The sequence below is a fragment of the Dasypus novemcinctus genome, chromosome 12 (genome assembly GCF_030445035.2).
Source record: "Dasypus novemcinctus isolate mDasNov1 chromosome 12, mDasNov1.1.hap2, whole genome shotgun sequence".
In the NCBI taxonomy this organism is placed as follows: domain Eukaryota; kingdom Metazoa; phylum Chordata; class Mammalia; order Cingulata; family Dasypodidae; genus Dasypus; species Dasypus novemcinctus.
This window is the reverse complement of record NC_080684.1, coordinates 43,342,682-43,365,653: the sequence shown is the minus strand read 5'-3', so window position 1 is coordinate 43,365,653 and position 22,972 is coordinate 43,342,682. Positions and strand designations below refer to the sequence as shown.

At 36.8% G+C, this 22,972-nt stretch overlaps 1 protein-coding gene across 6 annotated transcripts in view; it reads left to right on the top strand.

The window, feature by feature from the left end:
* TAFA2 (TAFA chemokine like family member 2) overlaps nucleotides 1-22,972 on the top strand; it is a 483,123-nt gene that overhangs the window by 62,746 nt on the left and 397,405 nt on the right. Inside the window, exon 1 of one of the 6 annotated variants that reach the window (XM_058308349.1) lies at nucleotides 15,576-15,741. The exons of 4 other annotated variants lie outside the window; for them this stretch is intronic. In XM_058308349.1, coding sequence (XP_058164332.1) covers nucleotides 15,737-15,741 — 5 coding nt within the window. In that variant the 5' untranslated portion in view covers nucleotides 15,576-15,736. Of the gene's footprint in view, nucleotides 1-15,575; nucleotides 15,742-22,972 lie in introns of those variants that run through there. One more of the 6 variants, XR_011650260.1, reaches the window with a different exon arrangement.

The window sequence follows — 22,972 nt, the reverse complement described above, 5'->3', positions numbered from 1 at the left end:
AGAAACTCTTAGAGGCTTTTTAAATTTAGGTGAATAGTTATTCAATATATTAATCAATTAGCCCACTAACTATAACCAGACATTATTTATTCAACTTTTAGCACTATGTGATGAGCCGAGTGTGTGGGGGATGGATGGGGGAGGTGGAGGTGGCAGCGGGAAGGTAAAATCAAAAATGTTTTCTGCCCTCAGTGCACTTCAGTGTAGTAAATAGATTTGTTGGTAAAATACAAAACATTATGTTACCATATTCTAAGCAGTAACTCAAAGTGCCCACCAAGTAAACTGACCATAATGTAGTATACTTTTAAGTATACTACAGTATACTACAGTATACAGAGAAGAGATATACAGATCCTTCAGTTAGCTGGAGAAGCCTGGAAAGACTTCAGAAAGATACATGACTGATTCTGTGCAGATTGAGAGGAGACAAGAGAAGCCTTCTATGCTGGGGAAGCAACATGAGAAAGGCTCTGAAAAATAGAGTGTGGTTTATGGTGGGGATACAGGGTCATTGTGTGGGATTACACTGTTCATGTACTTCAAACCTCTTGGGAGCGCCATTTACATTAATTAGTTAGGCTTAAGTGAATACTCTTCCTGGAAGTACTTGTGACCTAGAACAAGTTCCGGAGTGATTGTGGTTGTAGAGAACAGTGGTTCCTGATCTTTTGTATATTCTTTTTGAGTGGGATCTATAAAGAGGCAGAGGAACCCAGTGGGTACAAGTTGTAATGTTTTATCAGACAGCCTGTATTTGGATCCTAGGTTCATCAAAAAATAGCTGTGTGAACTAGGACAAGTTTCTTTCTCTCTCTCTCTTTTTTTTTAATAAGATTTATGTATTTACTTCTCTCCCCTTCCCTGACCCCCCCCCTCCCAACCCCCGTGTGCTGCTCTCTGTGTCCAATCATTGTGTGTTCTTCTGTGGGAATCTGTCTCTCTTTGTTGCATCATCTTGCTGTGTCAGCTCTCCATGTGTGCAGCACCATTCCTGGGCAGGCTGCATTTTCTTTTGCACTAGGCAGCTCTCCTTAGGGGCACATCCCTTGTGTGTGTGGCTCCCTTATGCAGGGGATACCCCTGCGTGGCATGGCACTCCTTGCACGTATCAGCACTGCACATGCGCCAGTTCATCACACGGGTCTGGAAGCCCTGGGTTTGAACCTTGGACCTCCCATGTAATAGGTGGACACCCTATCTGTTGGGCCAAATCTGCTTCCCAGGACAAGTTTCTTAACTGCTGTATTTCTTAGTTCCCTCATCTGTGAAATGGGATGATGATAATATTACCTACTGCATGGATGTATCATGGTTAAATGAGATAAAATGTCTTATGCTTAAAAGAATGCATAAATGTTAGGTTGTATATATGGTAATAGAATAAAATTTAAAAAAAATGACTAAAGCCTAGTGAGCTCTGGCTATTAGCTGCTATTATCAAAAAGCTAAGGGGAACAGATGTTGCTCAAGCAGTTGAACACCAACCTCCCGTGTGGAAGGTCCCAGATTGAGTTCCCAGTGCCTCCTAAAGAAGACAGACAATGAACAGACATCAAACAAAAATAACGGACATTGAGCAAAACAAGCAGACAACAAGCAAAAAACAACAAGCAGACAATGAGCAAAAAATGAGCAATGAGCAAAAATCAAAATCAAAACCAAAACCAAAAAATAAGAGGGAGCTAATGTGGCTCTAGTAGTTGAACACCTGCCTCCCACATGGGTGATCCTGGGTTCAGTTCCCAGTGCCTCCTAAAGAAAAAACAGAGAATGAGCAAAAACAATGATCAGACAACAAGCACAATCAATCAGCAAAAACAACAGGCAAAAAACCAACAATGAGCAAACAGATGAGGGCGCCATCTCGGGGTAGGGGGTGGGGCAGAGGGTGAGGCTTGGCTTAGGTGTTGCTCTAATAGAAAGCAAATATCCTGTTTTTTCCAAAGTCATGGCCTTTCTTGCTTCATTAAAAAAACAAGATGACACTCATTTCAGTAAGCATGATACTCACTTGGGAATTTCGTGGTCCTGCTTGTGCTTGTGGTGTTTCCACCCTGCCTAGCGTTTTTGAACCATGGACAGAATATAAGTACAATTAGGGCAGAGACCATGTCTACCTTTGTAGCAGTTTTATATTGGTTATGAATTCCAAAAATAGATATTGCATTATGTTTGCACACTGTTCTGTCTGATGTTTCACTTTCATTTAATTAAATTATGATTGGGGCTTCGATTGGGCCACATCAGTAGGACATTGAGTTCCTGCCCCTTGGTGGGTGGGGACTCACAGAGAAAAGACATGGATGGCAAAGGACAGAGTTGGGAGTTTTGAGCTGGAGACTGGGAAGTAAACACAGGAGAAGAACACAGAGGAATAGAGACAGCTCCACAGACATGGCAGAGGACCCAGGAAGTGAGACAAGCCATTTGCCTGATAGTCTACAGTTGACCTTGTGGAGAGAAGCAAGCCTGAGCCTGGAGTGAATTGAGCCCTGGGGAGAGACACAAAGCCTAGAAGGCCTGATGGCCTACAGCTGATATTGGAAGAAGCTGGGACCATGGAACCTTATAAGGAAGAGGAAGGCTGAATATCAGCAGCTATCTTGCTCTAACACATGGCAACAGACTTGGGTGAGGAAAGTAACTTATGCATTATAGCCAGGTAACTGTAAGCTTCTACCCCAAATAAATACCCTTTATAACAGCCAATAGATTTCGCGTATTTTGCATCAGCACCCCTTTGGCAGACTAATACAACCTTGATCACTGTTGCGTCCCCTGTGCTTGGCGATCTATTTGGGATGAATGAATGATTGCATGAAGGCATGATTTTGAAAATTGCCCCTGTCCTCTCCTACAAATTTATTGGCAGTCGTGACCCTAGTGTAGGTGAAGCAGGCATTACTTACAGAGGAATGCTTACAGAGATGTCTAATTAAATTTCTTCCCTGGCAATTTATTTAATCATTGCCATAAGATGAAAATCAGTTACATTTTAGGTTACTTTATAGTTGAAAAATACTCTGTTGCTGCATGTAATTTCCCATAACATTCATATGAATGTTATTTCTATCAATTAGTAGACTTGGTAACTGAGTCTCAGTGGAGTTAAATAACTGGCTCAGTGTCATACATGAATTATTGTGGAGGGTTACGGACTTGATCTAAGGTCCCTTGATTACAAGTGCAATGGACTTTCTTCTGTTGATTTTTGTTGTACCATACTTTTTCTCCTACCTTACTTGGAAGCCTCACCATTATATTCACTTCCTGGAGAATGACAGGGGCCGTTCTGTATTTTTCATGTTGGTGTACATTAGTTTTGAGATTAGATAGGGGGTTACTTTGGAAAATCCTGAAAGGCTCTTATAGGAAATGATACTGAGCTGTACCTTGAGGTGGGTAAGAGGAGTGGGAAGCGTTACAACCAACCTTGAATTGTCATGAAAATCACATTACATCCATTGGAAATAGAAGGCTTGAATAGGATGAAACAAACAAGACAGGGCAATTGGAAATAAAGGCATTAAAAATCATCATAACTTTATTTAGGTGTGGCCTTGCTGTTGGGTCAACTAGAAACCTAAAGCTAACTGAAGATCTAGAATTAAGTCTGACTGTATATATTATAGGAGGGGAGAATTTGGTAAACCCTACATTCAGTCAATCTTGATTTTGGAGAAAGGCCTTCATCAAATATGTTGTCAACATTAATAATCTGCCAGTGTTTCTGTTATGGTCTGAGGCATGCCTGGAAATGGATTTTGTCTAATAAATTTTCCCAGTGTTGGCTTTCTATTATAAATTTAGTACATCATGTAATTACTAAATGGACTCTTTAAAAAGAAGTAAAAATGTCTATTTAATGAAACCATTGAAATATACATTGCCATCTTCTTTTAGGTGCTTGTTAAATACCAATATAATTGAACTCAATCAACCTTTGTGGATACTTCTATTACATAACTTATTATAGTTGGTCTCATTTTAGATTTATTTATGGATCCCTGACTAAATTATGGAGGAAATTTTGGTTCTTTATAGTTATCTAGCAGAGTGCTGTGCCCATAGTAGATGTTTAGAAGGTATTTGTTAAATGGCTTGGAAGTTAAACACTTTTGCTTCTAAAGAGATGCAAAGTATAATAATACCATAATGGAGCGGAAACAGGAAAACAAGAGTTCCTCTGAGGTACTAGATACAGGAAAACAAGAGTTCCTCTGAGGTACTAGATATTTGGCAATAATTTGCTTATTGTATCATTTTTTAAAGTGACTTAGTTACCTATAAGATAGGGATTAGTTCAGTTCCATTCCAGAGCAGCATTCAAAATAACTAATATAAAATAAATGACTGTAAAACAAATTAAATCATAGTAGAAAAAAAAAGAAAAGAAAAAGCATTAAAAAAAATCGTAGTAGGGGGGAGGGGAGAGAAATAAATAAATAAATCTTAAAAAAAATCATAGTAGGAATGCAAAAATGGAAATGGGACTTGTTTTGTAGGGCAGTGATTGTGCTTGTCTTTTTCACACTAACATAGAATGCCTAGCTCTTTGTAGGTGTTCAGTAAATGTTGTTGCTTTCTGTGTATGGTGTGTGTGTATTTCAGCTAGTCAAAACAGGTTTTTAAAATGAGTTGGTGAGGAGATGGTGGGGCTGTTAAATTGTCAGAGAAATCAACTTCACGTTTCTTTCTTTTTTTGATTCTTATTGTATATGATGGAATTAACAACCTCAGTTCCTACTGTGCAAGATTTTCTTTGATTCAGAGAAACATTATATAAGTAGTTAGCATTAGAATTTTGAGGTGGTTTATTTTAGAATAATTTAATAACAAATTCTTATAACTAAAAAGCAGTACCTTCAGAATAAGTAGCCCATTAAATGTCTGAAAAATGTGAAATTAAATCCTTAACTCATGCCATATAAAAAATTAATTCCAGATGGATTAAGAATTTAAATGTCAAAAGCAAATCTTTAAACAGTAGAAAATATAGGTGAATGTGTTTTAGACCCTGGAGGAAAATATTTCTTAAATAAGGCAGAAAATATGTTGACTGTAGAATAAAAGATATAAAATTTACTATATAAAAATTAAGAACATAATAAAAAATCATATCATGAACTAGGAGAAGATATTCACCTTACATGAAACTGAAAAAGGATTAGAATCAAGAGCACAAAGAAACATCTCTTATAAATAAGTAAGAAAAATGGGCAAAATTCATTCATGGACATTTCACAGAAGAATAAATTCATATGACCAACAAACATATGAGGAGATGTTTATTACATCATATCACATCTGTGGTCATGGAAATGCAAATAAAGACGATAATACAATATCAATTTACGCTCTTTTGACAAAAAATTTTGGAGGTTCGATAATACCAACTGCTTATCTAGAGGAAAAAGATCTACTGGGTGTTTTTTGCTGGTGGGAGTGCAAGTTGATGAAATCATTTTGGAAAACAGATTGGTATTATCTCCTAATATTGAACATTCACATATCCATTGACCCATAAATTCTACTCCTAGGTACATACCAATAAAACTCATTTACATGTACAACAGATAATGTGTACAAGGGCAATTTAAATAAGGAGCAAGCTATAAACTACCTAAATGCACATCAGCGGAAGAGTGGATGAAGAAGCTGTAGCATATTCACAATAATATTTTACACAGTAGTCAAATAAATGAATTGCATTTAGAAATATGGGAGAATCTTAACAATAAGATACTGAGTTTTAAAATCCTAAAAAATTACATATACTATATACCATTTTTGTAAAGTTAAAAACAACTAAACTATTCTTTTAACAAATATATGTAGAAGCAATAACTGTATGTAATAGGGAAAACAAGGGGATGTGAATATGATAGTCATTGTGGTTTGCCTAAAACCATAAGAACCAAGGGGGGATGTCATATGAGGTAACCATGCAGTTAGATATAGGTTGTGATTAGGGTACTATTATTTTTTTTTAGAGATAAAATTTGTGAGTCCTTATTACTTTAATAAAAATGACTGAATAAAAATGACTTTTATTTAAAAGTGAGTTATACAAGTACCAATAATGAGAGTATGTCATGATTCAAGGTTTATGATTAATACAATTCTATGCACCTGTGGCTCAAAGAGACGAAAAGATTAGTTTCCAAAATATATGAATATCAAGGAAATTTAATATTTAGATATATTTCAGAAGTTGACATAAAGGCTATATTTTGTTACTCTATTTACATTATTTGTCAATGTATTTTTAGATTATATGTTACATGAGAAGCATTTTTTTTAGCTCATACCCAGATTAACTGTGACTCTCACCTGAAAGATAATATAGGAATCATTCTATTTCGTTTTCTTGGTGCTCATTTTAATTATATTTAGTTTATTTTTCTAACGAAAAAGTTAAGGTAGTATCTGAAACAAATTTTTAATGTAAAAATATTTAAAACTTATAAAAATCAGATCTTTGAAACATTTGAAGTGCTAAGCATTTCAAGGATCAGCCTAAACACATCTATTAGCAATGTGGAGTCTTGGGTGGAATACTCTGGGTCACTATGTGGAATTTCAGATCTAAGTGTATTTCCTAAAATACATAGTTATATTTAGAAAACAAAATTGGAAGCATCCTTACACTAGCAAACTTAAATCTGTTGTGAATTGCTGCAAACACAATATAAACATAATGCGGCATATACAAGATCTAAAGCAAACACAAGGCTGACTAATAAAAGAAATTTCAGCTTATAAGAACAACTAGCAGTCTTTAGAATTTGGGAATACTATTTTTTTTTAAAGATTTATTTATTTATTTCCCCCCTGCCCCAGTTGTCTGTTCTCTGTGTCTATTTGCTGCGTGTTCTCCTTTGTCTGCTTCTGTTGTTGTCAGTGTCATGGGAATCTGTGTTTCTTTTCGTTGTGTCATCTTGTCCTGTCAGCTCTCCGTGTGTGTGGCACCATTCCTGGGTGGGCTGCACTTTCTTCCGCGCTGGGAGGCTCTCCTTACGGGGTGCACTCCTTGTGCGTGGGGCTCCCCTACGCAGGGACACCCCTGCATGGCACGGTACTCCTTGTGCGCATCAGCACTGAGCGTGGGCCAGCTCCACACGGGTCAAGGAGGCCCGGGGTTTGAACCGTGGACCTCCCATGTGGTAGATGGATGCCCTAACCATGGGGCCAGTCCGCTTCCCACTATTTTGTATTGAAACCCAGATATTTCATTTATTCATGCCTTTTTCTCTGTGGTTCATATGACTTAGCTCTGTTAAAGAGTGCCTGCTGTTTTCCAGGCCCTGTTCTAAGTGCTGAGATACAGTAATAAAGCCCACAGTCTGTTCTCACAATATACAGACCGAAAATAAGAAGCAAGGACCCAAAATTAGAGGAAAACTTTCCTGATATTAAATTTGCAAATTCCATTACTTATAAATCCCAGTCATTTTACTAAGGACAAAGGGCTCCTTCCTTAATTGCTTGGGGGATTAACCGCTGTTAAATAAGTAAATAAATCTCTGCTGCTATGCAATCTGGAATCTAGAGCATACTAGATGGAGGTGAGCACATGAGGAACAGCTTAATTGCCAGAAAACTTCTGTAATTAGAAGCATCTGTCATTGTGACAACTGATAGGGGCCCAATTTGGAACCACTGTTTTCTTGTCTACAGGTCATGTGTATTCCCTAAGATGTGTCTCTTTGAATTGTAGTCTTGTGGGCCTTGTGCCCCTAGATGTTAGCTGCTTTAGAAGATGGCCATCTTGGAGGTGCTCCTCAGGGTCCCGCAAAGTGAAATAAGCACACAGTACACATTTGAAGTAAAAGAGTCCCAAACATACCCTCGGATTTTATGAAAGTCTGATAAATTTTTTTCATTTGTTTTAGAACAGACAAAAGAAATAGTGTTTAATTTTATTTAAAAAGTTACTTGGATGTAACTTTCCTAGGTTAACTAATGATTCCTTCCTGTTACCATACTAGTTTTATTTTCTTCACTCCTGTTTATTTGGGAAGCTAGACCACAGAAGAATGCAGAGAAGAGGGGAGTCAAAATTATTTTACTGAAAGAAAAAAATTATTTTACTGAAGCGGAGCCATCTAGACTTGATGGGGTCTTTGGGGATGGGCACTAGGGTAACATCCTTTGGCCAGTGAACATGGTCCAGAAAGGAAGCAACAAGTCTTAGTATACCATTGTAGATACATGGTGTTTGTGGGTCAGATTCACTCCCTATTCCCTGTGCTTTGGCACAGTGTAAGCTCCCTCCACATTTAGGACACAGCCTTGGGAAACCAGGACTGCTGTAGAATGGTTGAAGTGTGTGTGTGGGAATGCATCTTTAAATTTACTGAGATGACATTTTCATCACACATTTGTAGGATATATCAAAATACGTAAGTTGGGAAGTGGACTTGGCCCAATGAATAGGGCATCTGTCTACCACATGGGAGGTCCACGGTTCAAACCCCGGGCCTCCTTGACCTGTGTGGAGCTGATCCATGTGCAGTGCTGATGCGTGCAAGGAGTGCCGTGCCACGCAGGGATGTCCCCCGCATAGGGGAGCCCCACATGCACGGAGTGCACCCCGTAAGGAGAGCTGCCCAGTGTGTAAGAAAGTGTAGCCTGCCCAAGAATGGCGCCGCACACATGGAGAGCTGACACAATAAGATGACTTAACAAAAAGAAACACAGATTCCCAGTGTCACTAATAAGGATATAAGCGGTCACAGAAGAACACACAGCGAATGGACACAGAGAGCAGACAATGGGGGTGGGGGTGGGGGTATAAATAAATAAAATAAATAAATAAACAAATCTTTAAAAAAAACCAACAAAATAAAAAAGTTGTATTTCTTGCATGCTTGAGTTTGTGGCCTGTGATCTGGGCCTAGCACCAGCAGATTCCATATATTTCAGTTTAGATACAATGGCCTCTGCTAAAAGAATGGAAAGATTGAGTTGCTGCATGTCTTGATCAGGCTAGAGACTCACGAACTGCAAAAATTCTACCATAGCTCTTGTAATATACTGTCATAAATGGAAAAACAATAAGTACCATGTGAAATACTGGCCTTCTGCAGCAGCATGAAGATTAGATGATATATAAACTTGGAGAATAAGGGATTGGGATGGGAAACATATACAATCTTAGTAGAAATGGAAAGGTGGCTCTTGGTAGTTACCAGTTTGATGATTTTTCCTGTCCGCTTGAATCTATTAAAAGTTTCTCTTCTACACTTGAGATTTAATAAAAATGGAAAATAGCCAAATTATAGGGGAGGTACTACTCAAAGGAGGCCAATATTTAGAGAAAATATTGAAATTTTTATAAGAAAGATATGGTATAAGTTCAAGAAATTAGCTTTGGTGAAAGTGACCAAAATCAGAATGCATTTCAATGAGTAGATCAGCTCATTTCTAATTAAATGAAGCACTTGAATTAGAATGTCACATATGAGAACTATGACAAAATTTGATAAAAATAAAGTTCTTGAAGGAATCTTCAGGAACTCTCGGTGTTATAAATCATTCCAGGAAAAACATACCCACAATTGCAATAGTGATGATTTATATAAATATTCCTGGTAATATGGTGGTTAAAAACATGGGCTTTGAATTTAGTGGACTCATTAAAATGATGCCTTTACAATTTAGTAGCTGTGTGAGCCTGGGCAATTTAATTTGCCTTTCCATAAAATGAGAATAAGAGCACCAATTCCATAGTGTTGTTATAGATTTTAAATCTGATCACATAATTAATGCACCTGGCACATGGCAGTCATTTTTATTACTATTAAAAGTTTTACTAATTGGAGATTTTTGGCAGCCAGTCTCATATAAAATGTTTGTCTTTTTAGGTTTGATGAAATAGCTTCAATTTATTGAGGCTATATGATTTTTGCATTTTTAAACAATTTATTTTTGCTATATGTTAGAAATTATTGATACATGATAAGGCATTTATATGGAAATGAATCACAAGATATGAGGAAAAAAAAGCCAAGACGAAACAGTGAATGGGAGAAAATTCTTTAGACAATACTTCTTGTAGTTTCTTAAGCAAAGCAGGTAGCGATAACTTGAACCTTTTCTGATGGATACTAATGATAATAATAACAGTAATACAGTAATTTGCATTCTAGTTAGTAGCATTTTTATTTCAGTTATATAGGAGACCTTAACTAAAACGAAATGATCAGCTTTTATATGTTAAGTTAGGAAAGAGGAAATTTTTGTGCTGACTTTACACCTATAAAAACGTAAATGCAGAAAAGTTAAGTAAGTCTGATTATATCATTCTTAGGAAATGACTCTTCTTCCAGGCCTTATATTTCAGTTTCCTTTCTGAATGCAAGATTATTTTAGAAAATAATCTTCGCTCATTTCCGTAAGTTGGAATTCTGACAAATATCTAAGGAAAGTGTTGGCATTATTAATTAACAAGACTAAAATTAAGAAAACATGCCTTTAAAAATTTTTCAGAATTCAATATTTTATTCTTTTTTGTTTGATTTTTAAAAATTGTGGTAACATATATAACATAACATTTACCATTTTAACCACTGTTAAGTGTAAAATTCAGTGTTAACAATGTTATGCTACCATTATCACCATCTACTGCCCAAACTTTTTCATTACTCAAAACAGAAACTCTGTACCCATTAAGCAATAACTCTCCTTCCCTCCTCCTTATCCCCCAAGTACCTAGTAAACTGTAATCCACTTTCTGTCTCTGTGAATTTGCTTATTCTAGATATTTCACACAAGTAGAATCCTGTGATATTTGTCCTTCTGTGGCTGGGCTATTTCACTTAGCATAGAGTTTCAAGTTTCGTCTATGTTGTAGCATGTATGAGTTCTTTCCCTTTTATGGCTAAACAACTTTCCATTGTCTGTATATGTATTTGGTTTTTTTCCCACCTTCTGGCTACTGTGAACATTGCTATGAATATTGGTGTACAAGTATCTGAGTCTTGGCTTTCAATTCCTTCAGGTAATACACCTAAGAGTGGAATTGCTGGATCGTGTGGCGATTCCATGTCTAACCGTCTGAGAAACACCAAACTGCACCTTCCTATTGGCAGTGCGTGAGCATTCCAATTTCTCCACATCCTGACCAACACCTGTTATGGTCAAATTTTTTTTAATAGCCATCATAGTGGGTGTGAAGTGGCATTTCATTGTGGTTTTGATTCATATTTCCTTAATGAATAATGATGTTGGGCATCTTCTTATAGCCTATTGGCCATTTGTGTATCTTCCCTGGACAAATGTCCATTCAAGTCCCTTGCTTATTTTTTAATTGGGTTGTTTGTCTTTTGTGGTTGTCGAGTTGCTAGAGTTCCTTAACTATTAATATTCTAGGTTTCAAACCCTATCAGATATATGATTTCCAAATATTTTCTTCCACTCTAGAAGTTTTTTTTTCACTTTGATAATGTCCACTGATGCACAAAAGTTTTTAATTTTGATGAAATACCATTTATCTTTTTCTTTTATTGCTCATGTTTTTGGTTATCTAAGAATTTATTGCCAAATATAAATTCTGAAGATTTCTCCCTATGTTTTTTTCTTAAAGTTTTTGGCTTTGGTTCTTATACTTAAGTCATTGATTCATTTTGAGTTAATTTTTGTATGTGATATGAGGTAGGGTTTCAATTCTACTCTTTTGCATGGTCTACCCAGTTTTTTTCCCTACCATTTGTTAAAGATCCTATTATTTCACCATTGAGTGGACTTGAATTCCTTGATGAAAATTAGTTGACCATAGATGTGAGGGTTTATCGCTGGACTCTTAATTCTATTCCATTGGTCTATATATCTTTCCTAATGGCAGCAACACACAGTTTTGATTACTTTAGATTTGAAGTAAATTTGGAAACCAGGAAGTGTGAGTCCTCCAACTGTGATTTTTTTTCAAGACTTTTTTTGTCTATTTGGAATTCCTTGCAATTCCATATGAACTTGAGGGTTGGCCCTTCCATATCTGCAGAAAGACTACTGGAATTTTGATAGGGATTGTATTGAATCTGTAGATTGCTTTAGGTAGCATTGACTTTTCAACAATATTAAGCCTTCTAATCCATGAACATGGGATCTTTCCATTTATTTATGTCTTTAATTTCTTTCAGCATTGGTTTGTAGTTTTTTTTTGTACAAATCTTTTACATCCATAAATTGATTCCTAGATATTTTATTCTTTTAGATGTTATTATAAATGGATTTGATTTCCTTTTTGGATTGTTCATTGCTGGTGTGTGGGAACACAATTGATATTTGTGTGTTGATCTTTGCTGAATTTGGTTATTAGGTCTGGTAGTTTCCCCTGTATGTTCTTTGGGATTTTCTATATCTAGGATCATGTCATCTGTGAATAGAAATAGTTTTACATTTTCCTATCCAATTAAGATGCCTTTTATTTCTTTTTCTTGCCTACTTGTACTGGCTAGAATTTCTAGTACAATGTTGAATAACCATGGTGCCAGTGGGCATCCTTGTCTTTTTCCTGACATTAGGTGGAAAGCTTTCGATTTTTCACTGTTGAGTGCTACATTAGCTGTGGGTTTTTTCATATATGCCATTTATCGTGTTGAGGAAATCTCTTTAATTCTTAGTTTTCTGAGGTTTTTTTTTTTTTTTAAAGAAAAGCTGCTGGATCTTGTCAAATGCCTTTTCTGCACGAATTGAGATGATTATGTTTTCTGTCCCCTCCATTCTATTAATGTAGTCTATTACATTGATTGATTTTCTTATGTTGGAACACCTGTGATGATATTGTCCATTTGCTCTAGAGCAGCTTCCAGTGTGAGACTAGGATCAGAAGCCATAACTCCTTTTGCCTTTTTAGTCTCCTCCAATTCTTACTGGGAACTGGGTCTCTACTTCTCTCTGGGCAGCTCAGGTGCTTGTAGCTCCTGTGTTCCTCCGACCTCAAAACATGAGGACTAAGAACCAAACTGTAGGCTACTGACCCACTGACCAACTGATCACTCCTTTATTCTTGAAACAGAATTTGGTTTATTTGGAAAAACAAAGTGCAATCCAAACTTCAGACTCTTAAAACATTTATTTGGTGTTTCTTTTGGTAATTTTTCCTTTTTTCTCTTTTGATATTTTGGAGAAATGATATAGCTTTATTAACTTTGATTGGTCTGGACTCTCAATCCTTTCAAGAAAGTACTAGAGATATCTTATACAAACTGGATAAAGACCTAAATTTTTGATTTTCTTTTAATTTTCATTACCAGGGGAGGTAGATGGTGAATCTTAATGCTATAAGAACATAAAAGCAAAACCCAATATATGGGGAGTGAGTGTTGCACAGTGGTTGAGCGCCTGCTTCCCATGTCCAGAGTTTAATCTTCGGTACCTCCTAAAACAACAACAACAACAAAAACTCAATTCATGAAGAGCATTGAGAAAGCAGAACTTTTTTCCTTACGGATTTTGTTTTGACCTTTGCCAATAATGAGAGCTGCAGAGAGGATGACAATGAGATAATTAAGGAAGGGTATCATTTCTTAAGAGATTCTTTGTTGGAGTCAAAAGGTAGCAGTGGTCTTTTAGAAATAGAACACTACTGCAGTAAAATGAAGCTCTTTTACAGGTCTCTCAATTGATGCTACGTCTTCTGACAGTGAAGCTATTTTAACTTTTAATTTGCTAAAAGGCAAACAAGGCAGCTGTCTTCACAGTGGGATGTTAGGGGTGAGTGTTGGAGAAACAGCTTCTCTTTTGATGTAAATTAAAGGAGAACATACTAAAGAAAAGTATACTGTTACTCTCCCAATTTTCAGCAAGCAGGCCAGAGTGTCATCTTTAGTGATTCTCTTATACTTTCTTTTAATTTGCCAAACACATCAGATCTGAGGGCAGATTTCAGATCTGACAGCATTGAAATTCTAGTCAGGAATCTGAAGCATCCCTTTCCTCTGCAGCTCCCATTCATCTTACTAAACACCAAAAACCAGAAAAATTTTTGGATAATATCTGAATTTAAGAGTCTACTTAGTGTTTTCATTAAACCTTTATTCTTTTCTTTACAATATTCCTTCTTATCACAGCATTTTCCCAAATGAATTGAAGCACATTTAGTACTTCAATTCAATTCACCAATTTTTTTTCTTAAATAGAAAGTGTATTAGCAACTTCCTAAGCATAGCATGTAATCTACTAACGGCAACAGCCTCTGGATGATCCCTTTTGAAGTTGCCCTCTAAAGGTCTCCTCAGAAAGCATTGCTTTTTGAATTATTCCCTTCTGACTTCTGGTGGTTTTGTTTTATTTGGCTATTGATTGGTATTACACATCCCTCTTAATGCTAACATTAGATGATGCTTTATCAGAGCACTTAGTGGAAAATTACTGTATATAGGTAGAAAGTTCATTAAATAGTTTGAACTACGTGTCTGGGATGCATCATCAGCCAAATGTACATTCTAACTATAGGACTGATTTGGAATTTTGGTAAGTTGACTCATTTAACTTAGCTCCATTATATACTTTGTCTTTTTTAAGGAAACATGCATTATTTAGATGAATGCGAAAACTGCCCTCTGTATCCAACACAATACATTTTTAATGGCTAATGATTGTATAGGTAAACTCGCACAGGAGAGTAAAAAACATTTCCCTTTGGTTATCATTATAAATTTACTTCTGAACAAATTAAAAATGAAATCATCTTCCCTCTCAGAAATGGGCAGGAAAACAAAGGCTTATTAAGAATTTGCTTTTCCTTTGATGAAATATATTCTCAATAATCACTGCAGTCCTTAATGCATGTGGTTCGGCATAGCATATTAAATCGTGCTGACTTAATGTTTAGAAATTGTTTCTCTGTTACTCATTTTGTTTTTGATTTTCTTTTCTGTGAGCTTGCAGTGGTTCTGTAAATAAGTAAGCTTTATTATGGTAATCACTCTGATCCTGTATGGACAGGGCCTATTATAAAAAGTAACACTTTGACCAACTGTGCCTTTCGATGTGCTGTGTCTTTCCTTCTTTAATCAGCCGTTCAATTCAGAATGATTGCTTTTGGCTAAAATCACTGTGAATTAATCAGTATTATGTAAAAGAAAACAAGACTGTTTCATTAGCATCTTTTGCAGAATAACAGCATTCCAAATTCAACTGTGAAAGCTATTGTGAAGATAGGATTAGCTAAATGGCATGTTCGTCGTCACTTTTTTTCTTTTAATTATTACTTACATTCTCTTAAATGATCTATTTTTAGGCTTATTTTGTTCTATTAAAATGATCACTATTCACTTAAAATATGACTTGCTTTCAGTTATATTGTAGGATACTGAAAATGTTAAATTTGGCATTGCTAACTCAAAGGTGACTTGTGGCACAGGAATGATTTATGCCCGTGGAGTTGCAGAGGTCTAAAAATAGGGCTTGATGTTACATTAATATGTACTGCAGTACACAGGCACAATAGGGTTAGAAGAGGATGGGGTTTCATCCCTAATGCTCAGTTTTCTTGCTTTTGTCTCTGAGTCTTAGCAGCACCTAAATAATTAGTCATTACTCATTTGTCATTCGCAATCATTTCTGATCAGTGCTAATCCATCCTGCCCCCACTAGCTCCCAGTGTTTATGAGGAAGCATGTAGTCTGTAAATAGCCAGCCTGCATAATTCTAGTTGCTGTTTTAATTTGAAGATATCCTCCATATATTCAGCTGGCGAATAGGAGATCATTGCTGCTAGGTTCTGATGGGGTAAGTATGCAATTTGGACTTTAGATTGAGATCAGAAAGGAAAAGTGTCCAGCTATACATACAGCAAATATTACAGATTCCAAGGAATCTGTTGACAAGGTGAATGCCAGCAGTTCTGTGGAGGCAACATTTCTGAATGAAAAACAAGCAGAATTTTGGTCAATGTTTTTTTCTGCCGTGATGCTTGTGATTTCCATTGTAATGAGTATGAGATGGCAGGATTGAAAAATGGTTTTCTTCAACCTTTCCGAGTGTGAGCTATGATTAGATGAGTGGAAGTCTTGTAATTGAGTTCACACAACAAGACTAGAAGTTGCATGAGTATAATGTTGTGCTAGAGAAAGAGAAATCGAGGCTAGTACCATACAGAATACATATGGAGACTTAGGAATTGGATGGTTTCTCTCCCTGTTAGAGGGACTGGAGTAGACTGTTGAAAAGGCAGATACAAAGGTGATGGAGAAAATGATGCTCAGGACAGCACTGAGTTTTCTTTAATGAAATCTATAAGGATCAAATGTGGTAGTTATAGGATTGCCTAAATATTATGAGTTACTAGCTTATTATTCCTCAACTATAATATACTTTTTCATTTTTATCCGACATTAAGCTGATGAAGAAGTTGGGCCCAGGATATATTACCATTCTATAATAAGATACTTGCTCAGATTTTGGAGGTGTTTCTGAAGTTCTGCTTAGCAGTAGTAATTTAGAATTGTTCTGACACAATTGCTAAATAGGTAGCTCGGCACTTAGAATTTACTGGAAAATGATCATCATCTCAGCAATAATTTTACATCTTTGTAACTGCTTCCATGTTGCTGTGGTGTAACAATGTGGAACACATTAAACTAGTCACCAACTGCCAATTTAAATACACACTGGGCTAGTAATCTAATTTTCAGGGAGTATTAACTTGATCTTAATAGCTTGATGTTTAATTTAATTTTTACTTTAAGCTATACTTTTTGAAGAAAAATATATCATGTTTTCAAAGTATGAACTATTGAAAAGTCAAGATACTGTTGCTGATTTTTTTAATCGACTCAGAAAAGTATTTTAAAAATAGTAATAGTTTCTACCTGAAGCCAGCCCAATCCACTTTAATCCAAATAACAGTCAAATGAATCTCCCCTGATTACTTACTTAAAATTCAAAGAAAATATAATAAGGGAGGAAAAACATTAATATGAGATAAGGAAAAAAAGATCTCTTAAACTATTTGCAATTAATTATGCAACAAAAAGATCTTGCTACCACCTTAGTTTCTTAACCTGACAAACTTCTACTTATCCTTAAGACCAATCCATAATGTTATTTTTTTTTTTTCTGTGAGGCATTCCCTTACCTCCTTTTTTTTTAAAGATTTATTTTTTATTTATTTCTCTCCCTTACCCCCCACCCCACCCCAGTTGTCTGTTCTCTGTGTCCATTTGCTGCATGTTCTTCTTTTTGTCCACTTCTGTTGTTGTCATTGGCATGGGAATCTGTGTTTCTTTTTGTTGCGTCATCTTGCTGTGTCAGCTCTCCGTGTGTGTGGAGCCATTCCTGGGCAGGCTGTACTTTCTTTCGCACTGGGCAGCTCTCCTTACAGTGTGCACTCCTTGCATGTGGGGCTCCCCTATGGGGGGGCACCCCTGTGTGGCAGGGCACTCCTTGCACGCATCAGCACTGTGCTTGGGACAGCTCCACACTGGTCAAGGAGGCCTGGGGTTTGAACTGCGGACCTCCCATGTGGTAGACGGATGCCCTATCCACTGGGCCAAGTCCACTTCCCTACCTCCTTACTTGTAATGTTAATTACTTTCTTAATACTTTGTTCATATTTTTGTTAGCATTGCTATGTATTTTAGAATTTATCTATTTTTATATTTTTATCATTCACTTGACTGTTAGCTCTTTGAGGGCAGGGACTATACCTTATTAATTTCAGTATACTGTTGAGTAATGATAAGCCTAGTACTAAACCTAGAGTATGTTGAGTAATGATAAGCCTAGTACTAAACCTAGAGTAGGTGCTCAATGAATATTTAGTGAAAAATGGATGGGTTCTCAAATAGAGTCCCAAAATAGTCTATCCTCACTGTGATGAAGTAGAACTTTCTAGGTGGAATGGTGATAGTACATGCCCCTTGAGGTGTTGCTCTTTTAGAATCCACACCTTATCTGGTATCCTGCAGCCCATCAACCACAAAGCTAGCCTGAGGTCCACCTGCATTTTACAGTGCTTTGCCTTTCAGGACAGGAGCTAAATCTGAGCTTATGGGAGAACTAACTCTCACTTTAAGGAGTATGTTTGTATCATGAGCATGCATCTCCAGGTAAATAAAATGCCCTCAATATGTATTTCCATCTAAGTACAAATTCATGATAATCATGATTATAAAACAGAGACATGCCAGTTCTTTGCACCTTAAGTCTCATTTAGAAGATGGTCTGATAATCTGGTATCATCCATTGCACTCTATGGGTTGAATCCATTAGTCATATATGCATGGTTCTTGGGGTTCTTATGCAGGCTTGGGTCACTTTGTAGACTGGGCAATGCCTACCCCTAGGGAGCACCATAACATTGTAATGTATGTCATGTGCTCTGCTGGGATTAGAGGATGGGCTTTCCTTTATGTGCTTAGCATTTAGGAAGTACACACTGAAGGATATCCTTTGAAGAAGATTTGGTAGGATAAGAGGTATATTATGAAGCCATAACAATACTATTTTAAAGTGATGCTAACAGGTAGGTAAGGGATTGAAAATATAATCTATTCCATCAATCATTGCTAGTGTCTATATATAAAGTATTGGCTGGTGTGTTAGAAATCCCAGACCAAACTGTTTAAATATATAATTACAGTAACATTCCATGTATTTGGAAGTTATTTTTCTATCTCTAATCCTATTTTCTGAAACATCAATCATTCTGAATGTAACATTTTGTAGAAGGAAGCACATAAACCAAGAGAGCTTCTGGAATAACTTTTTAAAAGTCTTTGCACTGATGACACAGAATTGACTTTCTAGGCTCTTCCAGAATTTTAATGACTCTTACTAAACAGTGTGGTCATCTTCTTTCACTGGCCAGAGGAGACTGGAAGACCATACTTGAAGGTGTCTGTGCACGCGTGCGCTTGTACAGGCGTGTGCGCATAGCTATTATTACAAAGAGGCAAAGATTAGGCCTCTACAAACACAGTATGTAATGGTAGCAAGTAAAAAAGAAAAAGATGAAAAAATTACCCATGCTGATAATTATCCCTAAGACATTAAGAAAATAGGTTCAATATTCTCTATTTTAAAAGGAATTTACATCTAAAATTTATTCTCATTTTATAAGCATTTATTGAATAAAACATGGTTTAAATGAAAAAAAAAAAAACAACATTGGTAGGTAAGAGGACACAGCATGATATGGTGAAATAAACAGAATTTGGAGTTAGGCTGGGCTTGAATACCAGTTCCATCTCTATACTTAAGTGGGTGTGGGCAAGTTACTTGATGCTCTGAGCTTCAGTTTCCACATCTGTAAAGTGGTGGTGAGTCTTCTCACTAGACTGTGGTACTGTGGGGCTGGAATGGCAATATATATATATATAGAGAGAGACACACACACACACATATATATATGTATATATATATGTAATATAAAGCACCGGCATCTGAGAGCCTGGCACATTGCTGCCTCTCCATATATTAGCTCCTCCTTATGTCTTTATAGGCTTGGTGAAATTCTTTTATTGAAAACACCCATTCTCAATGGGATGATACTGCATTACTATTTTTCTAACTGGAAATTGAGTTTATTCTGCATATCTCAGACACTAGCTGATTATTAAACTCAATAATTATAAACTTGGAATGATCTAATTATTTCTAAAAGCCTGCAGGTGTGACTCTGTAATAAAATGTTACCATGGGTTAAGAGTTTCAAAACTATTTGTTTTGTAGTTTTGTGAGGTTTCTAGAATGTTATGGGTCTCTAATAAGAAGAGGGAAAGATACATTTTATTTATTGTCAGTGTTACCAAAGTTAAGAGAACTGATCATGTTCTTTTTGTTAAATGGACTTTTTATATGTTTTTTTAAAAAAGATTTTTTATTTATTTCTCTCCCCTTCTCTGTTCCCTCCTCCCCGCATCCCCCTGCCATTTGCTGAGTGTTCTTCTGTGTCCAGTTGTATTCTTGTCAGCAGCACCGGGAATCTGTGTCTCTTTTTGTTCCGTCATCTTGCTGCATCAGCTCTCCATGTGTGCGGTGCCACTCATGAGCAGGCTGTACTTTTTTTTTTTTCACACTGGGTGGCTCTCCTTATGGGGCACACTCCTTGTGCATGGGGCTCCCCTACGTGGGGGACACCCCTACGTGGCATGGCACTCCTTGGGCACATCAGCACTGCGTGCGGGCTTCTCATCACACAGGTCAGGAGGCCCTGGGTTTGAACCCTGGACCTCCCATGTGGTAGGTGAATGTTCTATCTGTTGAGCCAAATTTGCTATCTTTTATATGGTTTTGATAGTGGTGCCAGACTGTATCACAATTCTCTCTTTTTTTTTTCGTTTACACTTAGGTGCTTCATGTCATGATTATATATCTTATTGATTTGGAGGATGTTCTGGACTTACACTATTGATTAGGCACAGTATTTCTATAATGTGTGATTTATCAGTTTTTGTTCCTATCATCATTACTGCTAGAATCAAATTGAAAAGAGCCAGAGATTCCTTGCTACCATGGAATTTTTATATCTTTTATGACATGTACTGGATTAAAGGATTTTATGAGAGGTACCTAATTCCCTTAAATTTATCTAAAACACACCATCTGTTTTGTGATCTCAAGTGATCAATGGTTTATTAGATTAAGCAAACGTTTAATGTGTAAATGTAACTTAAGAAGCTTCCCACAGGTGTCTAATTAGGCTTTAACTTTTCCACTAAGAAATAAATCCTGTAAAATGTACATAGGTCTCCAAGTCATAGTATTATTTCTAAGTATAATTTAACTGGTCAAAGCTGAATTCATACTTTAGTTCAATTTCAATTTGAATATCTTTAAGTCTCCTGTGGATTCTGATGTCAGAATTTTATATTGAAGAACTGATTCTTACAGTCTTGGTGGTTATTATATAAGCCAGGACTAATTCTGTTGCAGTGATGGAGAAATTGAAATGAAACTATTTTCACAAAAATAGAATTTACCAGCTTGAGTAACTTGGAAGAATATTGGGCTATGTCCCAAAACTGAAGAAGAGATGCAAGCTTGGAGCCAGGGACTTCATGATGGCAATAATCTGTCTGTGTCCTCCTATTTTTCATATGTTTTTCTACTCATGTGTTTGGTGTATTTTGGAAGGACTTTTGCATATTGTGGGGAATATGGCCACTGCAGCCCAAGCTGAGCAACTCTGGAGGAAATAACGTTTCTTAGTCTTCATAGCCATTTATCAGTACCAGGGAAGACTGATTGACCAGGCCTTAGTTATGTGCCAGTTTTGTGGCCTTGTGACTGAGGACAAAGCTTACTAGGTATATGTAAACAAAAATTAATGCCTAAATCCTACTGAGATGGACATCTGCAGGAAGGTCTCCAAGCACTAATAAGATTTGTGTACTATTTCTGGATGGCTCCCCTTAAGGATTCATGATTGTTAAGAACCCCTGTGATAAAATGTTAAGACAAATGATTCATCTTTGAAATCAAATTTTGGCAAATGTATTTTCACTTCCAAAACAGTACATCCATTCTTGTTAAAAATGCATATACTTGTCCAATAGAATTCAAGGAAATATCTCCTTGTAATACAGGGGAATGTGAAGAATTTTGTTACCTGGGAACCAACTTCACAGGCATAAAGATGCTTTAATGAAAAAAGTTCCAAGAACAATGAACATAGTTGAGAAGAGCCAGAACTTTTCTCACACTGATTATTTGATCTGCATGAAAGAAAAGAGAGCTCTTGAGGGACACCCGTGTCTTCAGTAGGCCAAGTTTTTCTGTGGAAAACCAGAGTGAGGCATAAATGACCTGAGGAGACAGAAGAAACTCACTGAAAAGCAATGGAGTCCACCTGAACTACTACAGGGTCTCTGTAATCAGCCCCCTGTCTTCCATTCTGGTCTTCTCATCCTTTCCCACAGAGGAGATGGAGCCGTTACTTAAAAATGTAGTCAAGCAGAACATGCCACTATTGTTCACTAGCCAACCCTTGTATTCAAAATATTTAATGCGACCTGTAAACTGTGATCTGGGTCCTGCTTCATTCCTCCACCTCATCGTATGTCAATTTCACCTGCACACACTGGCCTGCTTTTGGTTCCTTGAGTGTGATGAGCTCTTGATCTTAGCAAAAAGGCCAGAGGCGACGGTGTCCAGCTCTTGCTGTCAGAACTTTGTCCATGTTTCACCTTATGCCTTTTATGCTTTCTCTCTGCTTTTCTCCTGGCTCTTGCCTACTTACCCTTCAGAATTTGGTTAAATTATTACTTCCTCAGAGCAGACTTCTAGACTCCAAGTCTAAATGAGCTCCTTTCTTTTCTCTCCTCTGAAAATACTGTATTACTGCATGTTGTAATGATATATTACATTATATAAACAATATATTGTTTAATCTCTCTCTTCCCTTTGTATTGCCAGCACCCTGAGATCAGGCATCACATCTATTTTGTTCACTTCATTTGTAATGCAGTGCTTTGGACACAATTTTTACTCAATACATGCTTTTTGAGTAAGAATGAGGAAAGAGGAAAGTGGAGATTAGAAACAGTGGTGGAAGTTGACTGCAAAGATTAGACATAGCAAGGCGGTGGTAAATAGGAGACATTTTAATGGTGGAGTGAAAGTGAGATATACGTGAAAAAGCCCACATTGCTTCCTGGGGCATGGGGGTGTGCTTTCATACTTGCACCGCATGAGGACAGGCATGTGCACGGGTGCTCGTGCTCAGCAGTTCCTGAGCTAATCAGTGTAACATTTGGGAAGCCTGGCAATCAGTACGGTTTACCAGCCTGGTTTAGGGTTTTCACACTGCACGGGAAGGACACACTAAACTATTTGCGCCTATGTTTCAATTCTAGCTCCTTTGGAATTTCTGCCTTCATTTGTAACACTGAATTATTAGCTTAAAGCATTGGAAATTGTATTTTCCACTTTAGAAATATTTTAATTAACAGTCCCCAGATCTGTCTGGAGAGTTGGGCTGAGCTTAAAGACATTAGGATCCAGTAGGTAATATCCC